The sequence below is a fragment of the Euwallacea fornicatus genome, chromosome 4 (assembly GCF_040115645.1).
Source record: "Euwallacea fornicatus isolate EFF26 chromosome 4, ASM4011564v1, whole genome shotgun sequence".
In the NCBI taxonomy this organism is placed as follows: Eukaryota; Metazoa; Arthropoda; class Insecta; order Coleoptera; family Curculionidae; genus Euwallacea; species Euwallacea fornicatus.
Window position 1 is genome coordinate 2,645,525 of NC_089544.1, and position 24,114 is coordinate 2,669,638.

General features: G+C 36.8%; 2 protein-coding genes across 9 annotated transcripts in view; both read left to right on the forward strand.

Annotated features, from left to right (window-relative positions):
• Positions 1-3,761, forward strand: part of LOC136350994 (1-phosphatidylinositol 4,5-bisphosphate phosphodiesterase epsilon-1-like) — a 108,805-nt gene extending 105,044 nt beyond the window's left edge. The window contains exon 31 of the mRNA XM_066303200.1: positions 80-3,761. Within this exon, the coding sequence (XP_066159297.1) occupies positions 80-322 (243 nt within the window). The 3' untranslated portion in view covers positions 323-3,761. The remainder of the gene's footprint in view (positions 1-79) is intronic.
• Positions 3,762-6,231: 2,470 nt separating this feature from the next.
• The window catches only part of LOC136350996 (diuretic hormone receptor-like), a 128,341-nt gene continuing 110,458 nt past the window's right edge, over positions 6,232-24,114 (forward strand). For 2 of the 8 annotated variants that reach the window (XR_010734236.1, XM_066303205.1), the window contains exon 1: positions 13,562-13,824. The gene's annotated coding sequence lies outside the window, so the exon portion shown is untranslated. Of the gene's footprint in view, positions 6,478-13,552; positions 13,825-24,114 lie in introns of those variants that run through there. The other 6 variants (XM_066303206.1, XM_066303207.1, XM_066303213.1 and 3 more) reach the window with 6 other exon arrangements.

The following is a 24,114-nucleotide window of genomic DNA, read 5'->3' on the forward strand; positions in this document are numbered from 1 at the left end:
TTATTCAGGACGCCGTAGCTGTTAGCTGAATGTTAGTTTATTCTCAAAATTACTTTCTCTTTTCACGGACCTTCTTTAGGTGGCGCTAAGCGACCCAACGACATCCAAACATTCGGGGAAGGTCCTCCCCCCTCCGAGGGGAAAATTGCACTCGGACAAAGACTTAAGCTCAATGGCGATAAGTCCAAAAAAGTCACGCGAAGTGCATTCAGAAGGGGAGACTTTATCGGACGAAGAGCAAACCAAAGATGGAGAGTTGTTGTCTGCTGTTTCGAGGTTGAAGAAAGTGTCTATTAGGAAGCTGAAAGAGTGGAAGTCCTGACTAAGCGAGTAGTGCTGGATGTTACGATTGAAAGCGATATTTCAGAGAAACTAATGAATCCTAGTAGTTTTATTCATTTGCCTCAAAGAGGTGTTGTAGGGTGTACAAGAAACTACTATATTTTCTCAAAATTATTTTTGATTTTTTATTCTAAAATGGAGTGATGTCTGTTGTAAAAGATTCATATTTGATTGTGATCTGGTGTTTGTAACACATGAAAATTAGCTGAGATTTTAGAGATGTTCCTGAACTAGTATCTTGGGTAGTAAATATACAGGGGGATCTCCTTGTTGTTTTAAAAGAGGAATATTTAAAAAAACAGCGGACTCAAATTCCCCGAAGCACAGAAGACATGGGCCTTTGGGAGGAGCAGTTGATTTGAATACCACTAACCCCCTACGGAGAAATGAGCCCATTAAGCACTCCCCGAAACCCAGTTGATTTCCTGTGCTTCTGCCCTGGTACATATTTATTTTTTGGGTTTCGGAATAGCCTCGACTTCCCTCTTGATAGTGAGTACTGCCTGGTTCTAGATGTATTTTCAGGCGACATCTCCAAAGCTTTCTAAGTATGCAGTGTGTCACATATCAACTTAGAGATATTTCGGGGGGCAAGAGTATCCTATAAAATAATTTTGAAAATGCTAATAAACCCCTGGTTAAAAACGCACTATTTTTTATATGCGGGTGGTAAATTTTTCACATTTTTTTCACATATCTCTTCAGTTAAACTTTTAAAATTTTGCACACCTATTTGTTGTAAGACTCTCTACAACAAATTTTCAAAATCATCGGTAGGCACAAAAAAAGCTATCTTTTTGTGGATAATTTATACTTTTTGGAACACCCTGTATGAATTCTGACGCAAAATTTAAATTTTCTCTTAAATTCTTTAACTTTTTGGTTTCTTGCGATATTTTCGCATCTTTCGCCGTTTTCGTAGAATTTGCAAAAATGTCTTTCGATGCTAGTCGAGAATGTAAAGGAAGTAAGGAATAGCTAGTCATTCGGTTTAGTTATCAACTATCCGAAGAAATTTGTAAGAGTTAATCAAATTTCTCAAAGTATAAATAAATATAAAGAGAAGTAAAATTATAAAAACTGTTGATTATGGGTCTGTTAGAATTTTTTGATTACTTTGTAAGGGACTATCGCTCTCTGAAATATCTCCATGATGATATAAGTGTGTCCCAGAATGACGGAATAAACGCGCGTTCATTGGTTAAACATATATCGCCTCATGGTAATATATTTATATGCCAAATTGTCCCCTTTTAGAAATACAGCCTTTCAAAGCCTCACTTTGTTTTAAGTTTTGCAGATAGGTCAGAAATGGCTATATTGATTTCAGCAAAATTAAGTGTGTAATCTTTCTGCTTCTCGGTGCACATTAGACCAGAGTTATTGCTCTAAAACCATCTGGTCAATTGGTGGAAAATCAAAAATGTTAAATACACCAGAACTTTGTTATTCGCTCATAGAGAGGGTCGTTTTTTTTAAATGAAAATTTCGATTTATTTTGCAACTTTCTTATTTCTTATCGAATTTTGATTGGAAGTCTCAATTAGGCGATAAAATTTTCTTCTTTTCGTCTAATGGAGAATTGTGAGCGAACCATTTAGTAAGTATTCGACACGACCACCCCGTTCTTGAATACAGACATTCACGTCAAAAATTAAATCTAATTTTTACAATATCATTGGATCATTGCGCATTCCATCAGCGGCTTCCCAAATTCGATTTTCTTGGTGGTCTCTATTTTGAATACGAACAACATACCTACGTCATTTTAGCATAACATGAAAAAGTCGCAGGGAGCTAGATCTGGCGCTTTAGGTGGCCACGGAAGAGGGGCATCATTTCCTCTGCCTATCCGCCGTTCTGGGAATTGCTCGTGGACATAATGCCTCCGGTTTAAGAGTATGTAATACATATAATATAAAAATATATGAATATATCATATGTATTGTGTATTGCGGCCTGTGTTAAAAACTTTTACGGCGGGTTCATCACTACGAGAATCCAAATCATCTAACTATAGAACGTACCTCCGATTATTACCTAATTGTTTCGAATACAGGGTGTTACAGAGTTGGCTCTAATAAGTATAAAATTGCACCAAAAGGGGCCAAATTCGTCGAACACAATACTTTCATGTCATTCGTAACAAATTATTTCGTATTCATACCAAATGTTATGGAATATGGAAGGAGATGGAAATAGCACCCGTCTTAACAGCACAATTTAATATGAGATATTTGGCACGTCTACATATTAGTATATTTTCCTCTTTGTAACTCCCTGCGTGGAACTCTTTTGTTGGTAGTAAGGGATGTAAAAAATGAACAAAAATTATTGTTAGGAACCATAGAACATTAAAAAGTTGGTATCCACTCCAATTTAGAGCCAAATTTACCAGGTTTGATTTGTACCGTAACTAGAGTAGTCTAGCCTGCATAGCAAAGTTAAAATTATTATTATTGTATTTAATTCAGTGTTAGGTATTTGAGTAGCCTCTGTTGCTGAGTTGAAAAACGATTATCAAATATTTGTTTACGAAGTTATTTGCATGTTGTGAGAATAGTAAATTATTCTAGTCGTACAATTCATCTTCGATTGCCTAAAACATTATCGATAAAGGAAACATAACATTTTCTTATTTCTAAAAAAGACACCATACGCCAAAATCTCGTTTTTATAGCTTTAATAAATCTTAAACCCCAATAGTGCTACTTTTATTCTTCACCAAATAAAAATATTTATACCTTTGTTACCTATAAGATTGCGTATTAAATATATATAAATGTATAAAAATCGTTATGATAAATAATTATTAAACATTAATATATTTAAAAAACAAATAATGAAATTGTAGTGCATAAGGATTTATCAATTTTTCGCACCTGTACTTTAGTGAAACGTAAGATAAGGTTTAAGAGAGTGATCTAATATCATTAATCTGAGTGCAAATTCAGTTGTTATTAAACTTGTACCTTGAGTTGTGTTAATCTATTGAAAACTCGTCAATTTGAAAAATATATATTATGAATGAGTTTCGGTTAACTATAAAGGGTCCTTCATAAGGCATTATTATTGTTAAGACATTATATGGTGCTTTACCGGAAGTATACTAATATCGTCATATCTTAAAAATACTACTGTTAATTTCTAGGATTAAACAGGTTAATTCATGTTCCGCAGAATTGAAACTTTCTAAGTCAAAAGTGGCTAAATGAAAGTATTAAATACGTGCAAGAAAAATTCCAGTTTAGACCAGCTTTGATGGTCAAGCCTTTTCGGGAGATGCCCCTTCGCGTAGGATTAAGTCAAACCGTTATTGATTCTCAAGTTTATACCTTCGATGTGTTGTGGCTGAACTGTGTAAAGTTGACCACTAATACTAAATTTCCTCTGACTATTAATAATTATTTTCCTATCTCTCCATGTTGTCTTATTTTCTATTTTTCGCTTGTAACAATAATGGTGCTTTACCTTGATTTACTACAACGTTACATATATTTTGTAAGGGGTCATCATTAAAAAGACTTAACTAGGGGTTGAAATGTCAGAGACACGTCTTTGATAAATTCATCCGCTACATACTGCCAGTCAAATGTTTTGATGGTAAATGGCAAAAAGTTTAAGCTACGCATTACGTTTACGGCTCATGAGCCGATTACTAAGAGGTTTTTTAGTGATCACCCGTTATTTGTTGAACTTTCAGGTAGATTCGTTTCGTTCAGTCATAGTGTAAAATTCCATCAATAACTTCTTTTACTAAACATCTAAAAGCTGTTTGCGTGCCTGGATTAAAGCTATGCCTAGCTTTCAAGAAGCTAAATTTGAAGGTTTCTCAGTTACGTTAGATTGAATCTCATTAACATCATTAAAGACATGATGCAAAGTGTTTTACATTACACCACTATTTGTATACTTCAGTACAAAGTAATTTTCATTGTTTTTATGTGACTAAAACATTGTTAATATTTAACAATTTATAAATATAAAATGTTAAAAAAAAATTTCACATTTTTGTTTCCGCATTTGGCGCAATTGACAAACGTCCAGTTTAATTGCGATCGTCTGAAAATAGACTTAGTCTTCAAACTCTTCAAACTATTGCCGAGAAGTATAAAAGGTAAATTTTGTGCGTTCCTTTAAAACGTGGACTTTGTTTTGCTGTAAAGTCCAAATAGTAGAGAAAAAGGGTCAGCAAGTATTGTGGGAAAATACTTTAGGTTAGTTTGGTTCAGAGAACATAGATCTCGTCCGCCAATGATCCTCATCAATCGTCAGAAGATTTGAATTTTTGAAGACTCAATTAGAGTCAAAGAGAGTTATAGAGCAAATGAAAAATTGAAAGAATTAGAGATTAATGAAGATTAAAGAAAATATTTCATAAAATGAAAGATAAGCAGTGGCTTTGTATGATAGGCGATGATAATGTGACTTGTCCGCATTTCTTAGTCCATAGGCGGAGGACTATTTTTCGTTAAAATGAATTAAAAGTTCGTTTGTAAATATGTGACTGCGATATAAAAGATTTCTCCGAGTCCGTGGTGACCCACAAAGAACGAAACCGCGCTTAAAATTAGATTGTTTTTCACGTCGAAATTGTCAACATCGATTTACACCCCTTAGACGGGTACTCACGGATAACTATTTGATACAGTGAAAAAAGCTACCCTTTTCTATACCACCGGGCAGATTTTCCGTTCGCCCCCGCGCGAACCCCGCACTCGTACAAATCGAAACTTTGAGGTTTATTTTTCATTTATTTGTATTAAACCGCACACCACCTACATGCACCAGCAACCCCACTTCCCCAACGTCTGCCCCTGAGCGAAGCTTCTGTATGCTTAAGACGCCCTGGACATTTGACATTTGAGATCAAACTAGATTTTAAAAAAGAGACAAATTTCGACGCAGGCACGCCTCTGCTCGGCCACTCCTATGTCCGACCGACCTCAGAGAGAGCAAGTTTGAAAGTCCAAACATTCCTATTTAAACCCCTTTTAACGTCAATAAGTCCCAAATAGTTCACGAGCATCCTTCCAACCTCGCGCCTCTCAAATCAACCAAACGACACGAAATTTTGCATTCTATAACCACACAACACTCCTTGAAAAGAACGGAAGTATACAGAGTGGTTCATTAGTAATCTGAACGGTGAGAATATTGCGTGGCAAATAATCACCACTGGCGCAAATGTTCCTTATCCGAAATTTATATCAGGGGGCTATGCGTAAAGCCGTGTCTGTCAAGAGCTCCAGTTCCCTTGTGATCATCTTAAACGTCGCGCTATGATGAAGCCGTTCTGTTCGAAGATGGCACTCCTGCCAACGTACCAGTAAAAACATGGAGTGACTCTGCTGTGACTTAAGTTCACCCACCATTCCAATCTGGAGGATAGCGACCATGGCAGAAAGTATGCGCACGCGCCAATTTCCACTTTCACAGTTTCAACTGAACTAAAAGTCTTACTTATAACAACCATTCTGCGCAAAATCGACTTATTTACATCCCAAAAGGAAATGAGCATGAATAAACATACCTATCATCCTTTGTTTTTATTTCCGAATTATTTTTCTCTATTTAATAAGATAAATTCAAGGACATGTTAATTTGTTTACATGCTTTAATACTTTTTAGTTAAAGCGTATTATTTCTATTACGCATTATGTGGTGCCCTCCTTCGACATCCATGATCGCATTTCATAACACTGATTTCATAACACAACTTGGAAGGTTATTTTGCCCTTTGCTGTGGGCGAGACAAAACCCTGGAAGAACCGCTTAGGTGCTGATACATAAATTTATGAGCAGATATTGTAATGTTCATATTGGGCTACGGTGTAACAGCAAAATTAGTGATCCAATGAAAGTTTGAACCCGCTGATATGCGGGTTAAGCAGTTGAATGTTACCGGGACCGGGCGCGGGTATTTGAACTTTACACGAGTCAGTTTCTTTCACGCGTGATCTTCAAAAGTGAAAGATAATATGAACCACGTCACCGAAGAATTGTGAAAATAGTAAATAAGTGATGTCTTGGAAATTGTTAATGGGGAAATAATAGGGGTTGCCTGGTATCCTGAGGGTGGATGTGGTTTAAAGGGTGATCGGCGCGTCGCTGATTGACTCGCAATTGAAGTAGGTGGGTTGTAATTATATCATAAAGAAATTGCAGGTCAGTACCTGCCCATCTGTTAGAAATTACAAAAAATATAGTTCTCATAATAAAGTCGAATTTGTGCTTTGCAATGGCCAGAGGCGCTGGCTCATTCTAAAGTTGATAAGGGATATACAGTTGTGGAAAAAAGTATGGAACAATTTTAAGTAAAATGCATTTTTGTTGATCGTTTATGTTTTTTTTGTCCTGAAAGTTTATGAATGAGGTGAAGTAAACGTTGTTTTCAACAATTTTTTTTGCTTGACAAAAGTATGGAATACTACATAGTTTTGTTATCTATGGGAGCATTATCAGGTATTCGGATTAGTCGCTTGGCGAATTTTACACGTGCTATGCGAAAGAAAAAGAAATTTTTAAAGATTTCCGAAATGAAAGAGTTGAAACGTCAAGACGCAGTCGCAGCCAGCGAGACATTTCAAAAGATTCTGAAAATGAGTCAAGGAGCTGTTTCCCAAAATCCTCAAGAAATGTACAACTTTCGGAGATGTAAGTAATCGTTAAAAACCTGGACGTCCAAGAAAAGCAAAAGTTACTACCGATCGACGCATCAAACAAATATCAAATCGAGGTCCTCCAAAGTCCTCTAGAGTTGTTCAGGAGGAAATTTGTAACAATACAGAGATTGCTACAAGTGATAGAACTACAGGACTTCTGTTGTGTGAAACGGGCTTGGTAGGAAGGATTGCGGTGAAGAAGCCATTTATGTCTAACAAGAATGAGAAGGACAGAGTAAAATTTTCTCAGGATCATTTGTTTTGGTCTCCTTCAAAGTGGGGTACTGTTCTTATTTAGTGATGAAACTAAAATTAAACTTTTTTATTCGGATTCGGAAAATGTATATTCGGCGACCAGGACGACTTAGGTTTGATCCTAAGAATCAACAGTTAAACTTGGTTGGTATGCGTCGGTGTGTCAACTGACTGTTAGGGACAAGAGTACCAGTTTTTAAGGTTCCACCCTGAATCCGGAAGATCACAGACGTATTTCGCAAAGATTTAGATAAAGGTTTTGGTTCGGACTTACCCTCGTGAGGGTGAGTCGTAATACTAATAGATGGGATAGCTCGTTGTCTCTCTCGACAGTGACAATGATTGCGTATCCAAGAAGTGACGTAACACTATTAGCCGAGTTGTAGCGAATATGAGTAACACTGGTAATCGACCACTCGAGTTATGGTAGAGATGTCGAGAGTTCGAGATACAAAGTAGTAGAAGTCTTGAAAACCACGTTAAAAATCTAAAGGTAGAGGACAAATGTAAGAAACTCAGGAGCAAAAAAGGACAGTATTAAAGGGTTCAAAACAGAATATCAGCCCCCTCGGTCACACTATTAGCCACAAGGAGGCAACGCTCCGTGACACAACAATGGTGGTGGTGGTATAATGGTGTGGGGATGCTTTTCGCGATCCGGCGTTGGACGATTGGTCAAAATCGACGAGAAAATGCATCGTTTTCTATAACTCTATGTAAAGTCTATATAAAGACATTCTCAAGCAACATATTTTGTCATGTGCAAACGAGGAAGTGTGTTTAATATGGTGTTTTTAGGACGACGATGACCCAAAACATTCATCCCGTCTAGTTAAATATTGGATAACGCAACATCAAGTTACGCTCTTGGAGCGGCCGTCCCAATCACCGGATCCAAATACGATTGACCATCTCTGGAAACTCCTAAAACGAAAAATTAGATGCAAGAATGTGTCCAGTCGAGATGAATTGTGGAAAGTATTGTACGAAGAATGATTGGAAATTTTCATTCTTATCTGCAAAAAACTGGTTGACTTAATGCAACGTCGATGTCAGGTTGTTGTAAATTCACAAGAATGTGCTACTAAATGTTAATTCATTTGATGTTATTATGTGTTTTTAATAGAATCTGCAAAGTATTCCATTGTTTAGTCCAGATTGGTTCGTTATTTGTCCATTTTTTAGTATACCAAGAAACGAATTGAACTTTTTTTTTATCATAATATCATATTGGGGTTTTTTAGTTTTTTATCACGTGTTTATTTTTGGAAACTCAGTATTTTAACGTAAAATCGTGATACGTTCGGATTATTCCATACTTTTGGCCACTGCACCTACCTAATTATGTATCACTTACAAGGCGAAGCCTTTTTTCGGTGCACCGCGCGAGCTAAAGAATCAGCAAGCGGGATATGCTCAAACAGGAAACGAAGATAAACGATTTAAATCAACATTTATTTACACTGCTATTGTCTTAATAGCCATCGTTTTAAAAACGCCGTCTAACTCAATTAGAACCTAGGGATATCAGTTTATATTCAGCTAAGTGCTTAATAACATGTCCTAATAAGGACACAAACATGAATCCGCATTAAATTTGTTCAGACATAATTAGCGAAGGACCCAAGATGGGTAGTCATTTATTGGTATAAGTTTTTAGATCGTATTACCCGTACACATTCCATCTATTCTCTATTAGTTTACGATTAATTATGTGATGTACCATAAAGACATTATGGAATCGTCATGTTTCCTGTCCTTGATAGTTTTGTAACTCCCATTTTCACACCGAGAACATTCAGAAAGTCGACGAAAAGAGCCGCAAAGCAAACGGAGCGTTATTTCGAAATCATTAAGCTTATGATCCCTTTTCCTGAGATTCATGGAGCCATAGCAACTTTGACCTTGCCGGCCACTCTATGGTGCGGTATCTCTAATAATAAATCACAATTCTGTGTTTGTTTCTTATATGCGTCTGTATTTTGCCTGCAAACACTGACAAAGCTCGGCGATATCGAAATGAAAAACACCTTTAATGACGATAATACGCTCTAGGCCGAGGAGAAAGAGAAAACACTAAAGCCAACAGTTGTCTGGTTAGCAGTTTTGTGTTTTTTAATTTTCTTTTAGTTTTGTTAAAACTTACTGGTACACCGAGCAAGGGACAATAATAAACAGGATGGTCTGTAACCATAGACGTGCATAAGAGTTAGCATGTTAATTCTTATAGGGGAAGGGGGGTGCGCCATTGGTATTTTCCAAATTGGACACATTGTTTTTTAATAACCGATTCAAAAAACACCAAAAAATATCTTGCATATTTTCGATGTGATAACTGGTTTTCCATTAAAAAAAATGCAATAGAAAAGTTTTAAAAAGGTAAAGCTGGCCCCCTTGTCATTTTTACAATTTCGTGATGTTTTAAATCGTTTTTTAAGCGAATATCTTAATCAAATTGTGCTCATAAGAATTTTTCGAAAAGTCCACGTTTACGAATCAATAGAAATGCGTCGCCTTTATCAGAAAAAATGCCCTCAACAACGCACACCCTGCACAAAAATGTTTACTAGAGGAAGCCGTTCTTAGTAAAATAACTGCTCGTCCTGCCACAAGTGCTAGAAAAACTGGTGTTAGATTAAATATCAGGCTCCAGAGAGTCTTGAAAATTTTCAAAGATCAATCAATCAAATTTCAATTCAAAGTCACATCCGTACCACATACAGAGGGTGCAAATATTGCTTCCGGGTGAGTTTATTCAACGACAAAATTTTTTCCAGTCGCTATTTCAAAAAATAGAAGAAAATCTCAGATTTAACGGTTTGATGAGGCAAACTTTTTTCGAAATTTTATTAAGAATTTTCACAACCATGTGATGGGCTGAAAAAAACCCACATGCCATGGTAGAAATTCATCACCAGAATCAGTTTTCCGCAAATGGCATTATCGGAGATTTCCTTATAGGACCATTTTTTCTTCCACTACAGATTGACGGAAATACTTATCGTCATTTTATTGAATATGAACTACCAATCTTGCTCAGATATCTACCGATTTTAATCAGAACTCATCTATGGTTTATGCGTGATGGGGCTCTAGCCCATTTCAGCCTCACAATTAGGGAATATGTGGATCGTAAAAATGCAGGCTCCTGGTTAGGTCGAGGAAGAGTAGATCAAAATCATTAGCGGTCCCCCAGATGTCCGGATTTCAGTCTTTTAGATAATTTTCTATAGAAACATTTAAAAACATTAATATACTTTACACCAGTCAATACTGTGGATCATCTAACGCATCGTATAGTGGAGTCGTGTGAGGTAGTTCGCAATACCTCTGGTAGTTGTTAACGTAACCGAGAGTCCGTGAGAAAAAAGATAATGGTCATTTTTAAGTACTGCTATAATGTATTCAATTTGGAAAATACCAGTGGCGTACCCCCCATTCGCTTAAAAGAATTAACTTGGTAACCCCTATGCACGTCTGTTGTAACTGAATGTTTCTTTAAATAGAAGGGAAATGTACTGTTTGGACTGTTACTATACTGACCTTGTGTAGCTATCCCTAGTTTCAATAAAATATCTTGCACCATTTAAAAAATATAAAGAAAATTATTTTATTTTTTAGACACCCTGTACATCCAAAAACAACCCATTTTAGACATACGTTTATATAACATTTTCGCCTCAGAACAATCCAGAGAAGCAGCTCCTTAAATACCTTTAACACCCTTAGGCACCACCCTGTACAGACAAATGTTCAGTGCGTTTGTGCAGGGTATTGGGGAGAAAATTAAGTCTTCGCATTGCGGAGGTTTCAGGCAAGTCAGAGCTCAAGGTGAGATGGAAAATTTTAAAAATTGCCAGAACGTATATTTTTGAAATATGCTGCTACAAATAGGGGCATAAGCGTAAATGGAAACGTTCGGTGCACCCCCTTGTTCCAGGGATTGAGTTAAAAAAATTATAGGTCTGAGGGCTGGTGCAATATTGAGTTAAAACCTCCGCCAACTAATGGGGACGTCATAGAATTTTTTTTTAAATGAATTTAAAATTCAATTTTTTCCCGACTTCGTTCAAAGTTCTGTGCAAATCATTTCGCTAAAAATTCCCTTGACGAAACTCCTTTCACGAAAAATCTTTGACACCATTTTTCATAAAGTTTTTAAGCCGATTTTCCTTTATTTATCTTAAAATAAGACTTCACTTTTCGAATCGACTGTGGTTCCTGATTTCCTGCCTGAAAGGTGGATTTTCTTATCGTTTACTTTCAAAACGACGCTTTACTTCCTGCCAAGCTCAGTTGTTTTATTGAGTTGTTTGCTCATTCCAGGAGATTAGATACTGTAACATGCTCAAATGTTTTTGATGAAATTATAGGCCTTTTAATGCCCAAAGTTGTGGCTTCTAACATTAGAAACTTTATGGATTTTAAAACTTAAAGTTCGTTACGGCGTGGTATACTCTACACGGCCTAAAAGCGAAATAACTCCAAACAACTTCCAGTTCATTAGAGGAGGAACCCCATTAAATCTATTCAAAGTTTCCAACAGATATTATGGCTGATTAGAGATGAGTTTGAATAAATACTTCAAAGCTTTTCTTGGCTCAGTTTACCTTAAAATTAAAGACCCCGGGGGCTGTAATACTGGTTGTCCAATTTAATAAAAATGTAATTTTTAGTGTAACTTTGCCTTTAGATATCGCTTAATGACCAGATAAAGCAGAGAAATCTCTTTGACATATTGTGTAATTGAGGGAAGAAAAATATAAGATAATTTTAGAGCTTTGATGTGATATCTTTCCCATCCAATGAAGCTAAAATTATTTTGTTATTTTCCTTAATTTAAATCGTGCTGGATCTGATTCGAGTACTTCTGGAAGTTCTTTCGATTTTTTCCAAGTTTCAATTTGCTAAAAACAATGATTCCGTGGCACGTTACTGAATCTCACTGGTTCTATAATTGCTTTTAATTAATATAACATCGAATTGCCGGTTTCGCATTATTGTTGGCCCAAACCAATCATCAAATTACAGCTACAATTTTGCAAGCAAAATCATCGGATAATTAGTCTCTCTAGTATGTTGTAGCGGGCTGAAATATTTTAATCCTCCGGCTGCATTCACCAGAAATGTCCATAAATTCCTTCGCTGAGGCCAAAGATACAGGGCGTTCGGAAGTTAGCAGACCAAAAAGAGATGGTGGATTTTATGGTCGAAAATAAAAAAAGGCTTGTAAATATATGTCTAAAAATACCTTCCAAAGGAGCTGCAACTCTTTAAAGGGGGAGCTGAGGCAAAGTTGTTTCTGCAATAACGATGGCAGATAAACTCACGAAATTTGAAATATTGAGATAACGTCACTTTTTTTTAGTGAGATGGATTTATTAAACGATTATCTTCAGTGTTTTTTTTTTATATCAGAAATATTTCCTGTGTCGATATTTCGAACCATAACGATTAGGTATCAATTTAAACATGAAGTTTTCAGATCGCGTTAACTCGAAAAGGCTGCAACCTGGGGACGTCAATCAGGAGTACTTCTTTCGTGAAAAGTGGTTTGAAACTTTATGGTTTGCCTTTATGTCACTGAAAAGATAGTGTCCAAAAAAGTCACAGCAAAATCTTCCTCAGACCCTCCCAAAATGCACGTCTCTGGTTACCATTTTACCAAACGGGTTGTATTAACTTCTTCAAATTGTCAAGTTACCTTAATACTCAAAATTGTGTAATTTTACTTGTCCTCATTATTGAAAAAAAAACCCTTTTTATAGTTTCTCTTTTAAAGAGCTGTAACTCCTATAGAAGATATTTTTGATTATATGTGTATAAGCATTTTTCCCGTATTTTCGACCATATAATCCACCATTTCTTAGAAGTTCGCTAAGTTCCGTAGATTTTTTCCGCCTCTGTCCTGGTGAAGTGCGTTAATTTGTGATTTTTTCCACTTTTGCATTCATGTATGTTGAGCTGGAAAAGTCATTCGGGTACTGTCACTACATCTTCAGCTTAATTTGAGTTAGCAAAAACTTCCCAAAAATCTTCAATATTGGTCATTTCTCAGCTGCAACGATGAACGATTCGTTGAACTTCTTGAATGAACGGGATTTACATGACTTTGTATTGCAGCCTTAAAGGGCGTGTTAGGTCTATTGGAATGCTCCAGTGTTCTCTGATAGTGATGCAATAAAAAAAACCGTAATAACTATAACAGTAACTATTGAACAACCACTTTCTATGCTATTCGATTCTGCGTTAAGACACACGCGTGGGTCTTGCAAACGGCGGCGTCGGGACGTCCTCTCCGCAGTAACAACCACGTCGCGACGCTGTCCATTACGTCGACCTGTTCCTGTAGGGACTTCGCGCCACTTTTGAAAGTTTAATGAGTTTCGCGACTTACCCCTTTTTTGTAAGCGACAGCTGAAATTTTCAAGTAATGTCTACTCTCATTAAAACGGAATTTTAAAGCGAATTTGAGAAGGGTCGGCCTTAGGGTGCTTATTAATAATGGATGCATGGCCTTTGTAGCAACTGGTGTGTAAAGTCGCAAAAATCAATTTCGAAGGTAGGTGGAAAATATATTGCCTTAATTCGTTAAAGAAACTTCATTATCTAGAAATCAAGCTGAATTATTTATTAAGGTTCGTTTCAAAATGAACCGTCCCAACATTTAAATTATGAAAATATATTATACAAATTCTCTATTTTTAACGTGGCTTTGTTGTATTCGAACTCCCTTTGTTTAAGGGTTCGAAAGGTTCGGCCAATATAAAATTTCTCACATTCGTAAAGAATTTCATAATGACATTCTTTGCGTGTTTCCTTTCGCTTCGTCGTTGAACAGTCAAACTGAGGCAGCAAAAACAGTGAAAATCATGAAAATTTAAAGATTACCCATTCTTAAGCCACCCCTTCCTCAGCTGCCAGTCAGTTCAAGTTTCCACCAACTAAAGATGCCAATAATGCCAGTTGCAAAATTTGGTTGGCCTGTGTCAAGGCCCCCAAGTACAGGGGGATTTTTTCAGTTTTTTAAAACACGTTCGGAGGTCAATATCTCGGAAAATATACCAGAAATCTAAGCGCGAGAAAACATTACATGTGAAAAATCGAGTTGTTGTTGAATGCGTTACACGTATCTGTTCTGTCCCCTCACAATAACAATCTCACTGTTGAACAATTAATTTGTTTTCTACAGAAATTTATTTGTGATACAGGATACTAATTCATTCATGTCCAAGGGAATTATGAACTTTGCAAGGACGAATCAAAAACGCTCAAATCCGGTACCCTGTAATGAGTTAATTGAATTTTGGAAAAGGCCAACTCCTAATCACAGAAATTCAAATTTGAATACTCTTAAGTAATTTTTTTTTAATACATTGCTTCCTACAGCTCCTCTTATTCCAATTTAGAGTGCAATCTGATAATCCGCAAAATATATCGGTGAAATCGAATTTTTTTTAATAGTCGAGAGAGGTTAGAGATGGTACTTCAAAGCGAACGCTTGCTTTTTCTGTTTTTCTGATAGTGCGATTTGGCATTTTTACAAATAGCTCTTCAATTACCCTCAAATTGGTTTTCGCAATTTTATCCGTTTTCTTCGCTAAAATAGCTATTTGCCTACCAAGTGCGGTAATGACACTTTCGCACGTGTCAATTTTCTTCCGGCGATTACATATGAGCCGTGGTATTCTACAAGTTCAATTACATATGAATTGAATATTACCGACACTACATAGAATTCGAAATGCATACGCTGTAAAGAGCTCTTTTCCTAAAGGGCCTTGTGATAGCAGAGCGCCAACAGCGAATGCGCTCGATATAGTACCTGGGAATGCATGAGTCATTGCTACAAACGATTCATGCATTCTTCAGTAAAATTGAATAGGATGCTCTTTTGTAAGCCCTGTGATCAAAAGGGTCATCCATTACACGTTCTGAAATGCATTTCCCGTGATTGACTTGACTTCACCTGGTCAGCTTCGCCTTATGCAAGAATTTGTTCTTAAGACCTTTATTTTATTAGGTTCCAGTCCGCGTTACAACCGCATAAAACGATAATTTTATTATATTTTTTGTATGTGTATTTGTCGTTACACAAAAACACCCTTTTTTAGGGTCTTCACACCAATTGGGTCCTGCAGTGGCTCCCTACCGGCTTGGTCACATTTTTATCAATATTTAATATTGCTTAGCACTTACGTTTGTAGTTTAATCAATTAACTTCAAGTATAATGGGAAAGGTTGTTGGCTTTTTTATCACCAAAGAGTGCCTCTGAGACTGCGACCTCAGGGGGGGCCATAGCAGTCCATAACTGTTTTGGCGGCCACTTTGCGGAAGCACCTCGCTTTGGCCCTACGAGAAAGATCTTTCCCCGTGTTTACCCAAGCTTAGTACTAATCATCAGTACTCACAACTTGTACTTCTACTAGCCACAAACGCTTCTAAAAAAAAATCGTGTTGGGTGTTTACACGGTGTTGTAGGAGCGTTTACCCTAACTACGAGGGTACTCCTAGAAGTCCCCGACCTGACATGCAAATGGTGGTTTTTTGTCAATATTACAAATATCTAACCTTAAAAATTAATTTATGTTTCTTTTGAGGCCGTTTTTATTGAACGCTTTTACAAATTTTGTGAACACGGGAAGAATTGGTCAATGATACGTCATTCAATACTTTCATTTGAAAGGTTTTAGTCCATTCAACATCAAAGCGGACTTAGATTCTACCCTGGGGGAATCTAGTCCTTCGGTAACAATCGTGAAATGTTGGATGGCAGAGTTTAAACTTGGTCGTACCAGTTGCCCAGTACAACTTCGCAACGATCGACCCGATGACACTCCAAAATTGACCACTCCAGAAATTGGGCTGAAAAGGCGCAAAACTGTAGTAGAAGATAGGCATTTCAAAAAGTACTGGACATCGTATTTTGACCGAACAATTGGATATGAGATATCTCTGGTGAAGATGAACGAAAACAACGCCGTGAGAATGTTTCAAGGGAGTATTTGGCAAAGTTTCACAGCAATAAAGTCGAGTTTTTGCATCGAATTATAATCATGAATGAAACATGGATCCATCATTTTACCCCTGAGACCCACGAGCAGTCAAAAAATGAACTCAAAGAGGAGAATCGGCACCAAAAAACGCGAAAGCCGCTCCATTTGCGGGGAAGCTGACGGCGTCAATTTTTTCGGATCCTCGTGGGATCATTTTTATTAACTATCTTCCTAAAGGAGAAACCATAAATGGAAAATATTTTACAAATTTATTGCAGCGTTTGAACTGAGAAATGCGAAAAAAGACACCCTACTCGTCAGATTTAGACCCCTCAGATTATATTCTATTTTCAAGCTCGGAAAAACAATTCGGTGTCGGGCTCGACTTTGAGTGGGAGATTGATACCTATTTTGAAACATTCGAACTTCCTTACTATAAACAGGGTGTAGAACATCGCTGGGATAAGTATGTCAATCTTAAAGGAGACTTTCTTGAGAAATAATTTAATGTTTTTTAATTTTGTTTCTCTGAGTTAGGTATTGCTGGGACTTTCCCCGTGTAGCTCTGGGAACACGCAGTTCTAAAAATTTCAAGTACTTCAAAAGTTCGCAGAGAAAAAGTGTTTGGTATGCAGCTCGGAGGAATAAAAAAAAAATTAACATTTTTTCCTAAAGATCCCCATTTTTTAACCATTCAGAAAATAGTTCTCAATGTTTATACTATTTTGGCAAACTTGGATAGGCACCGTAATATTCAAGATTTCCACAATTTGTGCCTTTTTACTACCTAAAGTTGAGAAAAATTCGTAGGGGAATGCGTGTAGAATGTGCACGCAAAAAGTCCCGCCCCCCTCTAACTTTTTAATATATTGAAATATTTTTTTTTTAACAGAAAGGGCTTGAAAGTTTAGGTTAGTTCAGGTTTGTTTCATGTAGTTTTCCAAGGTTGTCAACAGCTTTATACAGGATGTTTAATAAACGTGTGCGAACTTAATATTGCATTTGTTGAACAATTCAACTCTTTTTACATATGTAAATTCTGTGCTTTCTTACGAATTCAACTACATATATAGGTCATACCCCAAATTTTATAATTATTATTCTTATAATTATAATCAAAAAATTAGTGTCAAATATAATACATCACATCAATCGAAGTGATGATGACAAAATGCGTGCAAAATTGAAAAAAAAATCGATTATGTGCTGGATATAGTGGAAAGAACATTGAACAATATCTCTAAAATAATAACAAAAACAAAAGAATAAGTTTATTCTGCCTTATTGTTATTGTATTCAGTTTAATTTAATTTTAATTTCAATGATTAATTTTAATTACACTTTTGTTGGGCTAAAAAGTAAATATTGAGTTTAGAAAATTGAAAAAAAACCTTTTAAAACATTTTTCTCATATTCTAAGCAAATTAACGAAATTTGGCATCATTCTTCTTCAATATATATATATATCATTCTTCAGAGATAATATTGATTATAAACGCAATAAACTACGAATTTTTTTTATTTTGATGTAATCCATAAAAATTAAAAAACAAATGATTACTACTGACCACATCAACCATATTATTTTCAAAGCTAAATAAAATATATTTGTAGAACATCGCCAACGAACTATGTTGCAGAGTAAATTTTTGAAAAAACATTTCAAAAATGATGAAATTTGTGGTACGACATATACATATATATATTTAAATATGTAAAAAAATAATGCTTAATTCTTCAAAAAATGCAACACGTGTAGGAAACATCCGCTATAAAACTGCTACCTATCTTGGAAAACTACATGAACTTTGAAAGATTTTTGTTAGAATTTTTTTTTCTATTTCAATATATTAAATGTATTAAATAGAGGGAGCGGGGACTTTTTGCGTGGACACACTGTACAAGCGACTAGTAAAGAGAAGAGGTTTCTCTTCACTCGCACTCCCAAATTTACCGTTGCTCAGCGCTAATTGGATGATTACATGTGTTAGTGCAAGTGCCAAGTACTTATGGTCGTGCCAAGCGCGTGTCCTCATACCTACTTCTAATCCCTTAGGCCGGATAAACCAAAAGCATCTGTCCCACGCGGACGGAAAAAGGCTATTTTCCTCATCAGGAAAAATGTCTTTACCTGGAGCCTCAGATCGTAAAACTGACGAAAAAAAAGAACAAAGTTAACTTACAAGATCCATCAGGCCTCAAGTCTCAGTATTTCCAATGATTAAAATCCACCCATTTTTACTTTCGGATCCATAAAATTCCAATTCCGCAAAGAAACTTTCGCTTCCCCTTAGGAGTTTGATCAATCGCGATGATTGATTTGTCACGATTAGGAGAATTAATGGAAATTTTCTTCTTATTTGCTCGGTGATGGCGTTTACGTCCCTAATCAGGGTGCATAGGAATCCATGTCAACACAAATGCCTGGCACGTGTATGTGAAGGTGAAGCGCGTAAACAAACCGAGATCACTCATCTACTTCACTTTAATAAGTAACTTTGTTTAATTACAGTTGAAATTTCTATTCATGTAATAAGCACCTTGGCACGTTCCTTCGTGTTTCGGTAAAAGCGATGTGCTGAGAGATGCTTTTACTTTCGATGTATACCCAAACAATATTACCTTGATGTAGAAACTAAAATAGCTGCCAGATCAATAAAACCGTCCACTTCTTGAGCTGCTGCTGAAATTTATGAAGGAATAACTCTGAAGTTTCCTTTTATATACACAGAACTTTAGAATTCCCCTTTTTCATAAAGCCCCTTCCAACTTAGAAATATTCTCATTCTCCTTGAAACATTCAGAACGGCCTTGTGCCATCAGATATCAAATATGCCCCGTTCTCATAGAGTATTCATTCTTAGAATAGAGTAATGAAAGTCTGAAGCTCTCTGGATCTAGTCGTTTGGCAAATTCGAAAAAATGCGCACTGATTTCATCGTATGTTCGCCTTTCGATCCATCTCTGTTTGACAGTGAAAGCTTTTAAGGATAAGGAAGTGAATAAATGATGCGACCACTTCCATTATTCTCATTTTTCTCGATTAATGTTGCACGGGATTTCAGTCTTTTCTTTTTATTGAGACTCGAAGTCTTAATCAAAGGTTTTCACGCTTTGTTTAGATTTAAATTACTGCGATTCGAGTTTTTTAACGCTTTTTCCTAAGGATGTGAAACTGATTGTTTGAAGATACGAGGATGATTCCAGAAGTACCCGGGCTGGCATTTATAGAAGAAAAAAATTTGGAAAGTGTTAGATTATTTCTCAACGTGGTCGCCTTGGCGATTGACAGACTTCTATACCCTGTTTACAGTGATAAGCCTCGATTGCTTCAAAATGGACATGAACCTCGGACTCCAGCTCTTCACTATTAGCGAATCTCTTTTCGAGTTTGGAATTAGAAAATAATCCGAAGGGGCTAAATCTTGCGAGTAGGGTGGCCGAAGAAAAAGTTCGAAACGAAGCTGATTGATGTTAACCCCCGCGATGGTGGAAGTGTAGACTATAGTGACGGAACAAAACTTTTTCCTTTAGAAAGATAAGCTAATAAAAATGATCTGACATAGATCCCAAAAAACTGATGCCATCAGTTTTCCTGCAGATGGAGCGGCTTTCGCCTTTTTAGGTGCCGATTCTCTTCTTTGAGTTCATTTTTAGATTGCTCGTTGGTCTCAGGTATGAAATGATGGATCTTTGTTTATGATTCGATGCAGAAACTCGGCTTCATTGCTGCGAAACTTTGCCAAACACTCCCTTGAAACATCCTCACGGCGTTGTTTTTGTTCATCTTCATCGGAGGTATCTCATATCCAATTGTTCAGTCAAAATGCGATGTCCAGTATTTTTTGAAATGCCCGTCTTCCAGTACAGTTTTCTGGATTTTTTCCATAATATCTGCAGTGGTCAAACCTGGAGTGCCATTGAGCCGACCAATGCGAAGTTGTTTCGGGCAGCTGAGACGTCCGCGTTTAAACTCTGCCACCCAATACTTTATAACTCTTCGGGTACTAAATTAGGGTTCTATCTACGGGGTTCAGTTCTGGGTCCGATTTAAGATCTGAAACGGGCTCTCGAATTCGAGTTTCAAATTTGGGGCCCAAGTTCGAAGTTAAAGTTCGGATATCGAATCCGTATTCAGATTCCGGTTTAGAATTCGCGTTCTCATTGGCGCTCCGGATCGGATATCGATTTTAGGGCCATTTTTGGACTTCGAGTTCGGGTTCACGGTTTGAGTTCAGGATTCGGGATTAGATTCGCTGTGTTTTGTCCGGGTTCGGCGTCCGCGTTGGAGGTTCAAGTTGGGAGTTCTGCTAAGGTGCTCAGTTGGGGTTCCGGTTCAAGTTATAAGTTCGGGGTTCGGTTCAGGTTCCTACTTCGGGGTCCTATTCGACGACGGAGTCCGGAGTGAAATCTGATCCCGTTTTGATGTTGGAATGAAAATCTCGAAGCACGTATCGATTATCAATTTTTTCCACGTTGGCTAAATCTCTAATATCGTATCTAAAAGACAAAAGTTTAAAGGTTAGGTCTTTGTAATATACGCAAATTTTTAACAAAAAATCGCCATCTATATATCAGATCGGGTACTTCAGGGACTATCCTCGTATTTGCCTGCTGTTCAAAACGTCGCTTTCAATACAGTGTAAATATAATTGTGTATCGTGCCAGAATAATTACTTTGAAGATGAAAATTGAATGAACTGGTACAGAATTAATCAATGTGAGCTTAAAAGGTTTTGGCCACGCGACACACCGTAAATTTTTAATGTTTCATTTCGATGTTATTCGCAAATTTACTACTTCCGATGCTGGTGGTGAATTCAATATACACTTGGGGATCGAAATGCCTCATTATCGTGGTATTACTGTTGTAATGCCTTTGTGAATTCTGTAAATGTTGAAAATGACTGTCGAATAAGACAAATATATGCACTACTATACAGGACCGAACTACGTTCGGAAGATCAAAGACTTGGACTAATTCCGGACATATTTACACAACTCGATATTTGTTCAAATCATGTTTTATTATTTTTCTAGCTTTATTGCAAGATATTTTCTAAAACAAATTTCACGTTTATCGTAAGCACTTTTTCTTCTCTTCTAGTTGATAGGGTCATCCAATTTTCCAATGCGAGGTTTCTGATTTTCGGAACAACCACGGAATTTAAAATTTTTTTGAATAAAATTAAAATTTTTTTTAACACGTTCCGAGAGCACGATCAAAGGCAAATCCTGCTATGAGTCCCCGATAAACATAAATAACTATATAATATTTATAATAAAGACAAAATCGACGCATTTTACTATCCCGGGTAGCGTTTGTTTCGATGAGATATTGGAATAAATCAGAAAAAATAATATAAGTTACATATATTTTTTTACAAAAATCCCAGCGTAAAGCGGAAAAATCCACCCGCTTGTATGTGATACCCTGCAACTACCCCTGGATCACCGCGAAAATCTTCAACTATTTCGTGTCTCCAGGGTATTAGAAAAATCAATTCGAATTCAATTTCCCATAATGCTTACAATTCTCTAAATGCTGTTGTTTCTCTTTAGTGTCTCGGTCCTTGGTCGCATGGGCTTTATCGCAAATTCTACCGGTAGTTTAAACCACCAAGAATCTTCTATTCGTCTCAAACCGGCGAAAAATGGTTCTCAACGTTAGTTCATTCCAAGAAAATTGTAAAACAACAGAAAATATCCCTTTTCTTAAATTTCTATTAGAATAGAATTCTCAGGCAAAACTCAAAAGAGATCGAATATTAAATCCGGATGCACGTACGGCGTCTTCACGTGAGAATGCACAACCCATTTGACTTTTTTAGTTGAAGACTTTTGTCACATACGAAATGTGTACTGATTTTCGCCTTTTAAACGTACGCGGCGCACTCATGCTCTTTTAAAGGGACATGCTGTATAATCATATAAAAAATCTTTAATGATATGTCTGTTAATTTTCTCAGGTCAGGTCGACAGCCAGGTGGCCTCATTTCAGGAATATCTGGTCAAACTAGGGCGGCAAAAAATAAAAACTGTTTAGGAAATTTGTAGTTTTTCCAGGACCACCAAGGAAAATTCAATTATCAAAAAGGCTTTTGATGACTGATCATTGCGCAAATTTTTCACAATTCAAGCGACTTTCCGACCCTTGCAGTTTTCGAGATATCGACGGCGAGTCTCGCATTTGAACCACATGCAAACGGAGATAATTCTCACAAGTGAAGTGAAATCAATATTGAGTTATCTTTCGCCTTTCCCGATCGCACCATTTGTTGACTATTATATTAATATTAATATAGTATTGATACAGGGAGCTTGGACAGCTGCTATTCGAGTAGATAGTGAGTATGCATGCCCAGAGTGTAAAGATGGCTCTAGATTTAATTGAAATTTGCTTCATTCACAGTGGATTAGGTTATATTTTGAACAGCTGTTCGGTTCGTTAGAGAGCTTATTGCTTAATGCATTTTCCATTAGGGCAATCGCTGTGGTTTATTATCGGTTATCTGAGCGTAGGTAGTTCTGCATGCAGGCAAACGGCAACAATTGTAAACACGTGTCATAGTAAATTGGCTTTAACATAGTAAGCAAAAGGCATCAAGGGGTAATCAATCGCATTACCGTTCGATTGCCGTTAGTCTTGGGCAGGGGTAGCACTCCTTCCTTGTATTTCTGGAGGAACAGTTTATGCGAGTACCGCGTCGTGTGGATCGAAATAGAGGAACTTCACGAATGGGTGAGTATGAAATCGATTTTTTTTCTATAGCGAACATATTTTTGTTTGTCAAAGTGCTCGCGATCACTCAGTAGGAACATGGATTCAGTGTGCTCACTGATTGACAGATACAACAGCGTGGCATGGAATAAAGTGGCGATGTTGAATGGCATTTCGCTTTCATTTGGAGAGAGCCTTCCATGGAAATAATTGTCTGCTAAATTCATTAGTAATCTACAACTTATCACGCGGTCTACGCACTGATTACACCAATTAATTTTATTTTGATCTTTTATGAATCTTTGCCCTATGAACCCGGTCTCCCAAGATAATAACACTAATTTGCTAGTAAATAGTTTTATTCGGTCTCTTTTATTTCATTTCGGTTGTGGTTTTTACGACCACATCTACGTTTACCCAATCTCAGCTTCAGCTTTATGCCCCACATTCCCAAACGTATTTTTGTTTTAATGATGCAGTTAAATCGACGGATCGTTTAAAGGCCACTTTTGATTGATTTATCGTTAGCTAATAAAACGATTATGTATCTTAGATGGAAACAATAATCCCCAATTGGAAACTTTCCCGACGCTCATCCAGGCAAAAATAATAAATTCCACTGGAAGGCCGTAAAACTATCTGATATCATTGCTCAATTTAGTACGTTTCCACTTATTTTTAATGGATACTTACATTATAAAAGACGCGCTTTAACGTGGCCAAATCCACGGTTTATTAGCATTTTATACCAGGGGAAAATTAAATTTAGCCGAGAAGAATTACACTTTAAATTGAATTCGTTAACGTTAGAAATTTATGCAGTTTCGCATAATTTGTCCGGAGCTTAGCGAAAAGTTCCCTTCCTAGAGAAAAAATATATGAGGGTTTATTACAGGTTATATCATGGGGGACCTCGACGGAAGATTTTATTACTCCCCCTCGCACTGACTTCCAAAAATATCATAAAGTCCCATTTCCGATCCTGTAATAAAACCATAAGGTGCCGTAAAAATGTAATGAAATCGAACGGTCTATTATCATAACATGAGAGGTGTGGGGTCATTATGCACTTTTCTAAATTTAATAGTCCGTGGTGAGTAGCAGTAAACTGTTCTACAGTGTGTCTCAGTGAAA